This window comes from Dromiciops gliroides, chromosome 4, assembly GCF_019393635.1.
Source record: "Dromiciops gliroides isolate mDroGli1 chromosome 4, mDroGli1.pri, whole genome shotgun sequence".
NCBI classification, from domain to species: Eukaryota; Metazoa; Chordata; class Mammalia; order Microbiotheria; family Microbiotheriidae; genus Dromiciops; species Dromiciops gliroides.
The window spans coordinates 77,450,073-77,466,026 of NC_057864.1; the positions used below are offsets into that span (position 1 = coordinate 77,450,073).

Below are 15,954 nucleotides of genomic sequence, written 5' to 3' on the forward strand. Positions count from 1 at the left end.
TAAAGCCCCTGGCACAGAGTATGTGCTTAATAAATACTCATTTCCTTCCTTCTTTCCTTTCTAAAACAGTGATTCTTTGAAAAACTGACCCTGCCCACATTGTAGGGTTGTTTGTTGTGAGCACCAAATGGTAGACATGAAGACACTTGGGAAATCCTAAAGAGTTTTAATTGTATAGTTCATTTTTGCAAATGCTTTCCTGTAAAAAGAAGAACCAACCTGTGAAGCAGGTGGTAAAAGCATTCTTATTGCCATTTTACAGATGCTTAAAAACTGAGCTCCAGGGAAGTTAAGTGATCTATCTGCTCGAGTGAACTCAAAGGCAAGCTTAGGTCTTTGCCTGATGTTCTCATGTCTTCTGCACTAGGAGTAGTAAGATCATACCAGAATTTTAGCAGGATTTGGGAAGTGTGAGGAGCTTCCACTGTGACAGCTCCTTCCATTAAGGCAAATCCTAATCAGTCTACTAGTATTAAATATGTTCTGAAAAATTGTTTAAGGGCATTGCCTTGTCTAGTTTTAGGACATAAATGTCAGAGGGAGGATTTGAACCCAGGTCTCCCTCATTCCAAGCCTAGTGCTCTAGCCTCTACACCATACTACGAGCAGCAGCTTCTCCTCTTCCTCCTCCTCCTCCTTCTGGAATGGAAGGAATGCCAGGCCTGGAATGAGGAAAACTCATAGTACTGAGTTCACATCTGGCCTCAGACACTTACTAGCTGTCTGACTGGGCAAGTCACTTAACTCTATTTTCCTCAGTTTCTTCATCTGTAAAATGAGCTGAAGAATGAAACAGCAAACCACTCCAGTATCTTTGCCAAGAAAACCCCAAATGGGGTCACAAAGAGTCTGACACAACTGAAAAGAACCAGCACTTCCCAAAGTGGGGTCCTCAGTGCTTGGTGCAGGGGTCACCCATGACTTCAAACTATCTTTAAGCATTTTATCTTAGCCTTTCAGATGTTGGTGAAATATAAAATAAAATCCTAAAAAACACATACCCAAAGGATCATAGATCTGGAGAGACCTCAGAGACAAGTCCAACACCCTCATTTTGCAAGAGGAAACTGAAGCAAAGAGAGGTCACATGAAGAGGAAGCATTTGAACCCAGGTTTTCTGACACCAAAGCCAAAGGATTCTGGGTCTGCAAAGAGTGGGTGTCTGATTCCGATTGAGACACTAGGTCATAAGCTACCAGAACCCCTAACACCTACATCATTTCAGAGCATTATAGACCTAGAGCTTGAAGGTACATTCTTTACTATGAATACACAGAATAAAACCCATAAAAATTTAGCCTGGGAAAAGACATAAGTGATAATCTAGTTCAACCCTCTCATTTTTACAAATAAGGAAACTAAGGTTTGACACTGCTAGGAGCAGCCCACAGTCAAACAACTAGTGTTCTCTCTTGGCTGTCTGTCCAGTGGTCTTTCAGCATCACTGCTTCGTCCACTTTTTTTTTTTAGCATACTTACATAACTTCCCTGAGGATTTTTAGCTCTAATTAGTCATAAACATTAATTCTTACCTGATCCTCATTCATACTGAAATCACCTGCTCTGTTGACCACTTATTGCCTATTAAATACAGTGGGGCCTTTTCAGGCTAAACACTTTACAGGGATACCTCTGTGACTTTCCTTTAAAAATAATAACCAACTACCATTAGAGAAACAATATTCCTTTGGTACGGATGGGTTTTCACAAAATTCTTGCCTGTGATTTAACAGGTACAAGCACACACACACACACACACACACACAGTTCATACATATTTTTTCCACAGTTGCAGTCATGTACAGTACTGTACTGTATTAGCTCTGTTTGCTTTCTCTCCTCCCTACTTCTTTCATCAAGTTAAACCAGCTGAAGCTGATGCCCCCCCCCCTTGTCTTGTTTGGGATTTGTAACCTCCTGGTAATAACAACAGACAGAAACTGGGAAAGGGTTACCAGTTCCCTGCCTTCCACTTGTAGGCAAACACCTGACAAATCGGCTCACCTTGCCCATTATTCATCAGTCCCCACATCCACAGGGCTGCTTGGCAGGTCAGTCTGCCCCATTCCCCTACCTACCTAATTCAATCAGTGCTGGGAAGTGGCCCTTCAGACAGCTCTCCAGTCACGCCCAGGTATCCCCAAAGCACTAGTGATTTGTGGAGCACTCCAGTGGAACACACAGTTCCTTCCTTCCGGGAAATAAACAGAAGAACTGTTTACCTTCCAGAGGGCGTCTCCTTTAGGATACAAAGGATACATGTCCTATTTTTCGGATGGCATCTCTGAGGCTGGGCAATACATGAAATGAAGCTGCTGCCTTAGGAGGAGGAAAAAGAAAACACAGCCTTCCAGATGGATGGGGAAAAACACCTCCCTCACTTAGGCCTCCGAGTCCTCAGAGATAAACAGTCAGTCAACAAACATTCATTGAGAGCTTCCTACGTGCCAGGCATCGTGCTAAAACGCCGAGAATACAAATCTCTCCAACTCCCTGAGTCCTGGGCGGAAACTTGAAAGAGAGATGCCGGGGTGGGGGGGGGGAGCATGGACAGGGGGCGGGACGGAGAAAAGGGGTTTGGAGTGAAGAAGTATGAGAGGGATGGAACAGCCACCCCAGACGCAAAAACAGACAAATTGCCAACTGCTAGTTAATCGGTGCCAGGGTTCAGGAGGGGGAAGGACTATGGGGAAGCAGGTATTCTCAAGGCTGGGGGGCGGGGTGCGAGGTGTGCCCAGAGGTTGCTGAAGCTTCCAAAAGGATGGCGCAGCCCCTTTTTCGAGCTCCGCAAGTCAAAAATCAAGATTTCGCCTTCTCCCCTTCCTCTCTCTCCCACCTTCCGTGGTCGCCTGTCGGGAGATAAGGGTGGCTAAAAGATCCTCGCCACCCCAACCGACGGATGCCCCCGCCCCAGGAAGGCTGAAGTGTGGGTGAGCTTTGGAAGAACCACGTTGTTCCCTTTCCCCTACTGGCCCCCACTCCGATAGCTTGAAGCAGTGTGCCTCTCTCTCCCCCTCCTTAACCTTCACCCCTGTAACCCTAAGATCTCCCAACTCCCCTCCCTACCCACGGGGCGACAAATCCAGTTCCCCTGCTCTCCAGCACTGGTGCGCACCAGCCTGAGATAGGTACGCATGGATGCCCGGTTCTCCTTACTTCCCGGGGACGCCGAGGGGGACAGCCCCCAGCCGGATCTTCCTCCTCTTGCGCTTGCCCCCCACCCCCACCCCAGACTCACCAGATGGCCATCCTATCCTTGGGATAGTCCAGCCGCTCCAAGCAGCCCAAGAAATGGGGCAGCGTGTGCGCAGCATTGCGGGCCAGGATGGTCACGAACACCGTGGGTTTCTGCAAGGGCGATTCTGGGAAAACCACCACCTCCGCCTCTGCCTCCGGGTCTTTGAGGTCTGCCTCAGCTGCGAAGCGCGCCCGCAGGCAGCTCCAGAGCGAAGCCAAGGACAGTAAGACCAGCAGCCGAGACCAGGCGCGAGGGATGGCGGAGCGCTCAGCCATGTTACGCGCCCGACAAGTCCTCCGGCGAGGCTAGCACGGAGCGAGGTTTCCCAGTAGTCTGAGCCCGGTGGGGAGAGCAGAGCAGCCAGACGAGACCGAGAGGGGTTGGACAGAGAGCGAGGGGGTGGGGATGTAGAAAGGGCGGGGGGGGGGGGGGGGGTGCGGTTCTGCTGCGGAGCTGGAGCTAGTGCTGCTGCTGCTGCTGCTGCTGCTGCTGCTACTTTTGTTGTCGCTACTCCTTCGGCTGACACCGCCACCGCCGGGGAGAAGGCTGCAAGGGGGGGGGAGGGGGGGGGAAGGTCGATCTGGGCTCAAGCAGCTTAGCGCACACGCAAACTTTACACTAGTTTTATAGTGCTCTCCCCCTGCCCCTACCCTCTGTCCAGTCCCAGCTCAGATGCCTGGGGCTTAGGAAATGTACAAACTCCGTAACCTGCCTGACCCCCTGGTCAGCCAAGACAGCCTCAAACAAACGTGCCTGTTTGCTTGTTTGTCCCCAGTCCTGCGGAAAGTTCCTGTTGGGCTCGCTGTGTGCGGCTGAGGTATGTGGTTTTCTCCCAGAGGTGTCCACACCGAGAGCTCAGAGGTGTGGTTGTCTGTGCCATTGAACACCAGTGTGTACATACGCGCGCGCGAGCGCGCTCACACACACACGCTCACTCACATACACACACTCACTCACTCACACACCCTCCCCCAAGAAAGGCTTTTTGTTCTCCCCATCCAGTTAGGTCACTGCACAGTCTATTCCAGGTTCTTTCATACCTCTCTATTCTGAATGATATATCTGTTGACTTGGCAATCATTTGACACCCGAAGGGGAGTTTCAGAAGTAGGGAGGAGCCACCCCATCTTTTCGAAACCATAATGGCTTTTTAAAAAATCGCTACCACAGAACGTTTCCCATTTCCCCTACAAACAAATCTTCTTCAGTCTTATAGTACTTTCTACATGTTACATGTAGGACCTGACCCACACCTTCCCCAGGAGCTAGTGCCCCCAATTACTTCTTTTTGTTTACATGTTTATTTTTATTTCTGTACTTGTTTTCTCTTCCCCTACCTCCGCCCCAAAGTAAGGTTCTTGAGGGATTGTTTCATTTTTATCTTTTTGTCCCCCAGAGTTTAGCACAGTGCCTGCCACATCAGCCATAAGATTTCACAAATGCTTGTTGATTGACTGTTCTCTCAAGGGAAGCTGAAGTTTAGGGAGATCGAGTTGATCCCCAGAGAGGGCCCTCTGGATTTATAATTTCATTGATGGCGTAGAAACTGGAAATGAAATTCCCTCTACCAATGCAGAACAACAGCCCATCTGAAGCTTCGAAAATTTGGGGGTGGGGTGGATGGGGACACTTAAGAGTTAACTTACTCGCCCATGATAACAGTCCGTATATGTCAGAGGAAGGACCTAAAGCCAGAGCTTCTTGATTCCAAAGGCAGCTTTCTATCAGATTGTCTGCCTTAAAATCATAAAATTATAGAGCTGGAATTAACCTTTATGATCGTGTGGTTCAACTCTGCAATAAAAATGAAGAGCCAGTGCATTCTATCACTCATTCTTGAGCAATGAGCTTCCTGATCTTTTACGATATATTAACTATCATAGATATGGGTAATTTTTACTTTCCCCAGCAATTAGATGCTTTATTCCTAGTAAGCCTTTACTAATGTTTATTGAGTTTTGGGGATGGTGGATGTATTACTATAGGATAGGTCATAGAATGTTAGAGAGCTACCAGGATTACCTTGCTCAGCTCCTTCCTTTTACAGATAAAGAAACCGAGACCCAAAGAGGTGAATTGACTTGCATATTATACAGTAGACTGACACAATTATACATGTCATTATGCTTGCATGATAGTTATTCAAAAAAGTTATAAGAACTTCAATGAAGCATTAAAATTATGCGCAGAATAGAAGAAGGTTGGGAGAGAACCAGTAAAGTTGCAGGTAGCTTTGGAAATAACGTGATGGAAGTATAATTTATTTGAAAACAAGCTAGATTTAACGGAGATTTGCAATTTTATACCTAATCCTTCGTTTTCTGTTCTTTATGTATAAATGCTCATGTTTGCTGGTAAATTTGCTTGCTAAGTATAGGATAAACAAAAAATAAAAATAAAAATAAATGTTTGCTGAATCTAATTTTTGAATATAGATAGAGAAACCAAATTAAGTATAATGAAAAGAACAGTGGCCTTGAAAGCCAAAAGAACTAGACTTAATCCTGGCTCTCTCATTTACTAGCTGCATGAGCTTTTCTTTTCTTTTTTTTTAGTGAGGCAATTGGGATTAAGTGACTCGCCCAGGGTCACACACCTAGTAAGTGTTAAGTGTCTGAGGCCGGATTTGAACTCAAGTACTCCTGACTCCAGGGCCCATGCTCTACCCACTTCGCCACCTAGCTGCCCCCTGCATGAGCTTTTAAATGAGTCATTTCATTGCTCTGTCTCCTCCTCAGCAAAATGGAGGAGTTGGACAACATGATCTCTAAGTTTCTTTCAGAGTCAACTTGCAGATAGTCTTGTAGCCAGGAAGACATTCTAGTCTATCCTTTGATACATACTTACTTCCTTTGTGACCCTGGGCAATCATTCAACTGCTTGTGGTCTAAGCAACTCCCTAAGACCATATAAGATGCAGAAAAGGTGCCAACATGCATTGAAAGACGGTTTCCTTACTTGGAATTCTCCCACACTAATGGAATCACCAATCCAGTCCAGTGAAAGATGAAAAACTTAGTACATGAAACAAATTCACAACTCACCTATTTTGGTTCTTTCTAGCTCTAATGTTATAGACACACTTGTATAATATGAATTGTAAACTTTGATGAATCCATGTGTTCATAAATGTGAATTCTTCCTCTACCTACACAAATCACAACCTACCAATGTTTCCTTACTGCAGTGAGATTCTTGTCCATATTTTACCCATAAATCCTGCATGAAGGACTTACCCAGTGCTCTGGAGGTCTTTTAGGTCTCTTACCATTGTGTGGGTACCATGCCAACATTGAGATCATCCATCTCTTATCCTTCCCTCTCATTAAATGACTGGCCTGCTTCCTTTCCTGTCCTTATATTCCCATGAATTTGGGAGGCAAGGGGGCAACTAGATGACACGGTGAATAAAGCACTGGCCCTGCATTCAGGAGGACCTGAGTTCAAATCCAGCCTCAGACAGTTGACACTTACTAGCTGTGTGACCCTGGGAAAGTTACTTAACCCCAACTGCCTCACCAAAAATATATATGGTATTAAATGGTTTGTTGTCAGTTTGGCTGGTGGTCTCTCCCTCACTGCCCCCCCCAAAATATGGGAGGGGCAAGTCAATTCACTTCTTTGGGTCTCAGTTTCCTCATCTGTAAAAGGAAGGAGTTGGGCAAGATAACCTTTCTAGTTCAAATATTCTGTGATCTGTTGTTTATTGTTCAGTCATGTCTGACTCTTCATGACCCCATGGACCATAGCCCATCAGGTCCTATATCTACCCATCCTTTACTCACTTTCCTTTACACACCAACACTCAAAACCTGGACTCATCTCTACACATTTAATTAGTTGCTACATTATGTTAACTCTGCCTTCATCTAACTTCTTGTCACCGTCCCCTTCTTTTCACTTATAAGTGCTCAGTAGAATATAGTAATAGCGTTATAACTGGTCTCTCTACTACCAGACTTTCTCTGCCCTAATCCATTCCTCACAAAACAGCCAACATGACCTTTCTTAAGATGCAGGTCTGTCCGTGACATACTCCTACTGCAAAACCTTTAGTGATTCTTGATTGCCTCTAATACTCTAATCTTCCAGAGGACGTCAAATATCCTCTAGGTGGGCATTCTTTCTAGTGCTGCAGATTTCAATACATCCAAGGCTTCCCATTCTCTTTTACTCTTCTCCATACCCTGCCATCTATTTGCTAAAGGGAATAAACTTAACATGCCAGGATTCTTCCTCATAGTCTTTTGATATTGCGAGGATTCCAATAGGACATGCAAACTGTCCATGAGTTATCTTTTATTCTCTCCACATGACCAAACCACCTTCTTCTGGGAGCTTCTGTTTTTTTGATGGCATCTTTGATATTGCTTCTATGGTCCTATTTGTAATGTGTTACAGAAGGCTCATATCCACTAAATGCCTTTCCATTGCCTTTTGGGTAATTCCCAACTTCAATTCTTCTGTGATTCTAAGGACCTTGACTTACAGTCCTATACTGTGTGAGACAAAGTAAAATGCAAATTTTTCAGTCCTATGAGACCAACATTTACATCTGTAGTGATAATGGCAGAGTGGCAAAAAAAAAAAAATGGGCCAGGAGATGTCAAAAATAATACAGTTTTTAGGTTGTCTATAAATATTAAGCAAGGCAAAGTAGTCTAGTCAATAGAGGTTGAGCCTTAAAGTCAGGAAGACCTGGATTAAAGTCTTTCCTCTGACACATGCTCTGGGTAACGGAGGAAAGCTCCTCTTACATCTTCTGTTTAAGGAAGGTACCAGGGCAAACGTTTCATCTCTTCTGTACTTCTGGACTTCAGCATCTGAATCTCATCATCTTACAAGATCACATCAAGCTGGAAACTCACACCTCCTCTCTGCCCACTGCCCCTGGGACCCTTCCCTCCCTCTGATTGGAGAGAGTAGGGAGTGTACATGGAGAGCTCCTCCCAGATCTTCCGTTTAAGGAAGGTACCAAAAGCAGCCATCACATTCCTTCCTCTTTCAGCTTCCCTTCCCTTTAGATTGTGAGCCACTTAAGGGTTGAAACTATCTTTTGCCTTTCTTTGTATCCCCACATTTTAGCACAATGCCTGGAACTTAGAAGGACTTAATAAATGTTTATTGACTGACAACTTCAGTGCTTTAAATAACTCTCTAAGCCTATAAGTTGGGCAGTTAGATGGTGCTGTGGATAGGCCACCAGCTCTGAAATCAGGAGGACCTGAATTCAAATGTGATCTAAGACACTCACTAGCTGTGTGACCCTGGGCAAGTCACTTAACTCCAGTTGCCTCAGGAAAAAAAAAAAAAAGACTGTAAGTAGCAGGGTTGTCAACCTGTATTTGTAGATGGAGTCTCTTTGCTTTAAATATTATCTTAATTTTTGGCACCCTTAAGTGAGCTCCTTGTCCAATGACCAACTAGAGGACACACTACTGGAGGAGGTGGTTCTTACCAATACTACCTTCTATAGGGAGCTTTTCCTAATCTTTCTCAATTCTAGTGCCTCCTTCAGTTGATTATTTCTTATTTATCCTGTATATTGGTATATATATCTCTGACATTAGATTGCGAGCTTCTGAATGTAGGGACTTTTTGCCTTTATTTGTATCCCAAATTCTTAGCACAGTGCCTGACACATAGTAGACACTTAATAGATGTTTATTGACTCACTAATCTTTACAGTCTTACATTTCAGCTCAGTAGAAGGATAATTTATTGAAGAGGAAAACTAAATGGTATAATTAGTTTTATTCCCATTTTATATAGGACAAAATATACACTTCTTAGTCTAGCATGTAAATTCCTCTAAAATCTGACTTAACTAACCTTTCCAGCCATATTTTACATTATTCCCTACTCCATATTCTGTGTTCCAGTAAAATTTGACTATCTGATGCTTCCCCCAAATTATTATGCTATCTTTCTTTTTCTTTTCTTTTTCTTTTTTTTTTTAGTGAGGCAATTGGGGTTAAGTGACTTGCCCAGGGTCACACAGCTAGTACGTGTTAAGTGTCTGAGGCCGGATTTGAACTCAGGTACTCCTGACTCCAAGGCCAGTGCTCTATCCACTGCACCATCTAGCTGCCCCTATGCTATCTTTCACTTCACTGTATTTACTCTGTTCATCCTTCCTCCACCCCCATGCCTAGAATACACTGTTTCCTCATATTTCCCTCTTGAAATACTTCTTTTCCTTCAAGACTCAGGTCAGGTGCCAATTACTATACTTAGCTTTCTCTTTGTATATGTTGGTATCTCCTTCTCAGTAGATTATAAATTACTCACAAACAAGGACTATATTATTTTCTACCTCCCAGGACCAATTACAATAGTTGTTGTTGTTGATGGTGGTGGTAGTGGTCATGGTGGTGATGATAATGATGATTTTAAGACTCAGTCTCCCTATCTTGTCCAGGCTAGAAGTGAAGGGACTACTCATGGGTCCATCCCACTACAGTTCAGCATGGAAGCTTTGATCTGCTCTGTTTCTGACATGAGCTGGTTTGCTTCTCATTAGGCAGCCTGGTTGCCCTCTTTTCCAGCCTCACATATTGCATACATATTAAGTCTAGACTTGTTCCAGTAGTAGATTGGCTTTGACACTATTGCATCCCAGAACTCCCAAGCTCAAGCAATTTGCCAACCACAGCCTCCCCAGTGGCAGGGATTAAAGGTCTGTACCACCCTGGCCAGCAACACATATAGTAGATGCTTGAGAAATATTTGCTGAAGACTTGTTGACTTTAATCCTACTTGATTCTAAAGCAATTTACAAAAATATGAAACGAAAGAAGAAACATGAACTAAAATTGGGTTAAGAACAGCCATTGGAGTTTAAAGATGAATTAGAGGAGGAATATTTCAATTAGTACATGGAACAAATTCACAACTACTGTGTGTTAGAAGACTATTTGTTCTAGGAGTAAACAATGCAGGATATATAAACTCTAAGGGTCCTTACCCCAACTCCCTCTTGAACTCTCAGGTCCTCCAGTTCAAGACTATATCTCCCTATCAAGGTTCTAGGAGTACCCCTCAGGGGTAATAGTATTTCTAATGCTATTAGTTTGAACCCCCTTTTCCAAGGTATTCTCCCTAATGATTATGGGCTGATTATCAATCATTTCGGCAGATTCAATTACCTTGTAGGCAGGGGTGTTTACTAATATAATAAGAAGAGTTGGTGCAAAGTATCCCCGTAAAATTTCCTGACTTACTTTCTCACCATATACAGAATCCAGGGGAAAGTGGGTTTAATCTGAGAGAGCCCATATTGCAAAGGGGTAACTCATAGGTCCTAGTTGTCAGAAGTCCTTTTCTCTTCCTAGAGGGGTACTCAATAAATTATCCATATGCATGGTCTAGCTTCCTGGGCTAAGTATCTAGGGGAGACAGGAATCTGTCTTCCTACAGTCTGTTCTTGGCTCCTGATATAGACATTGCCACTAGCTATTGTTGTCCCAGAGGATGATGCTAGGACACAGGTGGGAAGATGGGAAGTTTTAAATCCTCTGGACCTTTGGAAGTTTGAAAGACCCTTCTCTGGCCAAAGGTGAAGCTGGGAAGACCTAGGCTGAGGGCAAAGCTGAGACATTATCTCCCTATTCCATACCCAAATGGTTCTTTCCTCAGGGTTTTTGCTGGAATTTGCTCTCCTGACTCCTACTTACTCCAGTCCCCAGCCTGAAATAGCTTCTCCCCTAATAAGTGATACCTAAGATGTGATCAAGTTTCCTTAGCCAATCCAGACACTTCCTTTTTATGTCACTCCAGTTGAACAAGGATTTTTTTCACTTAAGGTTTTTGATTGATTGATTGAAGCATGTTCTACCTCTTTAAGGCATCATTTATTTTAAATGGGGTGAGATGATTTGATTGATTTGCTCAAACAAGCACCACCTTAACAACAGAGAAACTGGCTCAAGATTCCTGGGGTTTATGTTTTGCTTGTGAAACATTTCCCTCCTTTAATTTATCCATATTATACTGCTTCCATTTCTTTCCTTAACTCCAAACATATTTTATTAAAGTTAAAATAATTATTCTTGATCTAATTAAAAATGCCTGCCAGATATTCTGCAAATTGAGACACCTTTCATACTGGTTCTGTGCCAAAGTATTAAAGTAGATATTAGCAACATATTGAAAATATTTCAGAAAGTACTTCTCCTTAATGACTTCCGTCCAAATGGAAAAAAGAAAATTGAACCCTAAGGCATTCCCAGTGGAGGAATGGAAGTTATTTACCCTGGGAACCCTGACCACATAGCTGTTAAATCACTTATATAATTTGCATATGCATAGGGTTGAGAGGGTCCAGAACTGAATTCTTGGCCTTTTCTTTCCTATTGTCTCCTTCCATCTAACACTATAGTATTCCTGACCCATGTAGACACCCACCCTCTACCACCAAGTACCACTGGATACTCAACATAGGAGATTCCTAAATGCTGAAAAGTAATTATTTGATAACATGTTTGGTGGGGGAGGGAGAATTCCCTGAAAGCCAGTTATTCCAATTCAACTCAGCTTTTTAAAAAATGTAATTATTTACCTTTATATGAAAGACACCGCAGAAACAAAGACTTTTTAAAATGGTATATCCCCTAAGAAGTTTTCAGTTTAGGAGATAATGAAACGCATGTTCAAATAAATATAATGCAAGGAGGAGTGCTTTAAGAAAAAGTGACAAAGTGTATTAAGAATTTGAAAAGAAAGAAAACACTCATCTGGAGGAGATTGGGGAAGGCTTCATAGAGTCCATGAAGCCTGAGCTAAGCTTTGAAGAGATGACTTTCAATAGACCTAGCTGAGAAGGAACTACATTCCAGGTATAAGGGACACCCTTTGACAACTTTCAAAGGGTGCAGAGTACAGGAAATGATGGGGAAGAGCTAGCAGTCTATTATTGCTGGAACACAGAAGGCGATATTCTGAGACTAGAGAATAGGTAAAACACCAGAAAGCCCCAACTTGATCCAAAAAAGTTATGCTCCAGGAAAATCTTTCATAAACCTCTTTTCCTATGGGAACAAAGCTATATGTAATACAATTTATAGAGCTAAAAAGGACTTTAGTAGTCATCTAAACCCAGCTAGAAATAAATTCCTGTGGGCTGCGGAGTGACTTAGAAAACCTTAAAACAACATTATCTATGTTGTATTTTAATTTATTTTGTTAAACATTTTCAAGTTACATTTTAATCTCATTTGTGGGGTGAAGGAGGAAGTTTTGTGCAGGGTACTTTGACAACTTTGATTTAGTCCCTTCTCCCCATTTTACAGATGAGGAAATTAAGGCTCATACAGGTTAAGTTGCTTATCAAATGTTATTCAGCACCAGGACCAGGATCCTGACTGTTTTTTGCTATGGTACCCTATTTGTTTTTTTAGTTTCTCAACCTAGTCCACAAAAGCCAATTTAACCTGTATTGTATTTGAACTATTCTTTATTATCAGGGCAGCTAGGTGGCACAGTGTGATAGAGTACTGGCCATGGAATCAAGAGGATCTGAGTTCAAATCTCATCTCAGACAATTACTAGCTGTGTGACCATGGTCAAGTCACTTAACCTAATTGCCTTAAACATCTGGGACCATCTCCAGTCACCCTGATTTATATCTTTTTTTTTTTTCCAGTAAGGCAATTGGGGTTAAGTGACTTGCCCAGGGTCACACGGCTAGTAAGTGTTAAGTGTCTGAGGCCGGATTTGAACTCAGGTACTCCTGAATCCAGGGCCGGTGCTTTATCCACTGCGCCACCTAGCCGCCCCCTGATTTATATCTTGCCACTGGACACAGATGGCTCTGGATGAGAGAGTGAGGTTGGTAACCTCACAACCCTCCCTCACTTAAGTCCAATTCAGTGCAAGTCATGATATCACCCTGATGTCATGTTCCTCTTTGAGAATGAAGGAAAAAACAACAACTCTATATTACCAAAAGGATTATGACATATGAAGGAAGACACTATGTGCATCCAGAGAAAGAACTGATAAATACAAGTATGTATAGAATGATTTATATATATATATATATATATATATATATGTATATATATATATATATATATATGTATCTAATGGTAGCCATCTCTAGGGTGGGAGTGAAGAAAAAAAGAAAAGAAAGAAAAAAGAAATTCACACGATAACTATTATATATTCTAAAAGAATAGCAAGTTGTATATAATAGAGTTGCAGTTTCATGTGTAATCATCTTTTTTTCAATTATACTATGTTATGGAAATGCTTGTTTTGTTCCATAAATTAAAAACAAAATAAATAAATACAATTTTTAAAGAGAATGTTAGCATGTTCTAGTGGAAAGAGAACTAGATACTTAGAGTCAAAAGACCTGGGTTTAAATCCAAACTGATGTTCTTCTCTCTCTCTCTCTCTCTCTCTCTCTCTCTCTCTCTCTCTCTCTCTCTCTCTCTCTCTCTCTCTCTCCCTCTCTCTCTCTCTTTCTCTCTCTCTCTCTCTTTCTCATATTTCTTTTTCCTGGTTCTTCTCCTACCTGTATGACTACTCATCAGCTTCCTTTGCTGGATAATTTCCACAACACTTCCCCTAATGACAAGGGTGGCAAATGGCTCTGTCTTGTGGCCTTCTCTCCTCTCTCTATGTTCTCTCTCAGTAACCTTATTAGCTCCCATGGGTCTAAGTACCATCTATATATTAATGACTCCCAGGTCTATTTATCTAGCCCTAATCTTACTTCTGAGCTCCAGTTGCTCATCTCCAACTGTCTATTGGACAAACCCAACACATTCAAAACTTAATTCATAATCTTCCCCCATCCTCACCAGACTCACTCCCACCATCTTCCTAGTAACCATATTCACCACCTCAATATTACCCTCAACTCTTCATTCTCACTCACCTCCCAGTCCCATTAAGTTGTTCCATCTTGTCATTTCTCCAACGTCTCTTGTATTTGACCCCCTTTCTCTACTCTATCACCAACCCAGTTAAGTCCCTTATCACCTCTTGACTGGACTATTGCAAAAAAAAAAAAAACATCCTGATTGGCCTCTCTGCCTCAAGCCTGTCTCCCTCTCCAATACATTCTTCACAGTTACCAAATGATTTTCCTAAATTGCAACGCTTGCTCTTCCTCCAATCAGTAAACTCCCATGACTTCCCATTGACTCCAAGACCAAATATAAACTCTCTGCTTGGCATTAAAAAAAACCCTTTAAAAATAAAAATAAATAACCCTTTACAATCTGAGCCTTGCCTACATTCCCAAATTTATTTTACATTATTCCCTTCCACTTACATTTTGGACCAGTCAAATTGACTTTCTTGTTGTTCCTCATACATGCTACTCCATTTCTTACTTCAGTGTCTTTGTACTGGTTGTCCCCTGTACTTGTAATCAATTCTCCATTTATGTCTCTCAGAATTTCTAGTTCCCTTCAGGGTTCAGATCAAGTGCCATATTCTTCACTATTGTCATTTCCCAATATTGACATTTATCTATGTTTACATGCCTATACATGTACATCTTGTCTCACTAGTCAAAATATAAACCCTTTGAGAGCAAAATGTGTTTTCATTTTTGTCTTTTCACCTTCAGCATCTACTATAGTACCCAGTACATAGTAGGCACTTAATAATTCTTATTATTTGCTTGCTGTGTTTATCTCATTCAGTTTTCTTATCTTTAAAATGGGGACAATTAAACTTATGCTATCTTGCTCATTGAACTGTTGGAAGGATCAATTATGAAGTATATGAAACTCTTGGGAATCTGTAAATTATATACATAAGAGCAGTTGCATCATCTCTAAGAAAAAATGTATTTAATTTGAACTCAGGACACCAGAAACAAACACATCTCCCTGCCCCACTCAACTTCACACCTGACCCTATCCCACTCTTCATCACCAATCCTCTCCTTACCTGTTATTCAGAATTGCCCATTTCCTTCAATTACTCATTTCCCTCAAAAGGAATAGAGAAGTTTAGAAAAAGTGTTGGATTTGGGGGGAAAAGATCATGCACAAGACCCATCCTAGACTAGCTCTCTTGGAGGCTAGCTATACTGGTTATGGAAGACACAGAAGTGTTATGGAGATACAGAAGTGAAAGGAAGGGTAATAACTTTCCTGATGAAAACAGACTCTGTTCATAAGTTGAGTGTTCATATGTTGGGGGCTGCTTCTAAGGGCCAAATGTAAAACTTTGACTTTGCCCTGAACAAAACTCTATATCCTCTTAAGAATCGGCTAAAATGCTAGCTCCTCCATCAACACTCCCTGATTTCCTCACTCAAAGAGCACCCTGCACCTTTCATGCATTTTCATACTTTACATTTTTTTTTGGTTTGTTTTAAATGAGTTCTTTGTTTTCATAGGTGTAGGGAACTTTAAGTATGGCAATACCTTCTAGAAACACCATCTCTGCTGGGTTGTTGAACATTGTCATAGAGTCAGTGAGAGGTAAAGCTTGAACCCGGGACTTTGGGAGTCTGGGCTCACTTTTACCTTCTACTCCTAGTACCACTCTTTTCACATGAGTGTAGTAGTTATTTTTAAATACACCACAGTAGTTGTGTGTGTGTTTTATTGTGAGGTCATGAAAGGAGAGACCATGTCTCTTTAATCTTTGCCTTTACTAAGCCAAATACAGCATGTTGTACATCCTCAATTAATATGTTTATTCAATGTAATTGAATGAAAGTATCCCTATCTCTTGCATCACACCAA

The 15,954-nt window shown here is 42.0% G+C and overlaps 1 protein-coding gene across 2 annotated transcripts in view; it reads right to left on the minus strand.

Annotated features, from left to right (window-relative positions):
• COLGALT2 (collagen beta(1-O)galactosyltransferase 2) overlaps positions 1 to 3,599 on the minus strand; it is a 138,999-nt gene extending 135,400 nt beyond the window's left edge. For both annotated transcript variants that reach the window (XM_043964814.1, XM_043964813.1), the window contains exon 1: positions 3,239 to 3,599. In XM_043964814.1, coding sequence (XP_043820749.1) covers positions 3,239 to 3,513 — 275 coding nt within the window. In that variant the 5' untranslated portion in view covers positions 3,514 to 3,599. The remainder of the gene's footprint in view (positions 1 to 3,238) is intronic.
• Positions 3,600 to 15,954: the final 12,355 nt, after the last annotated feature.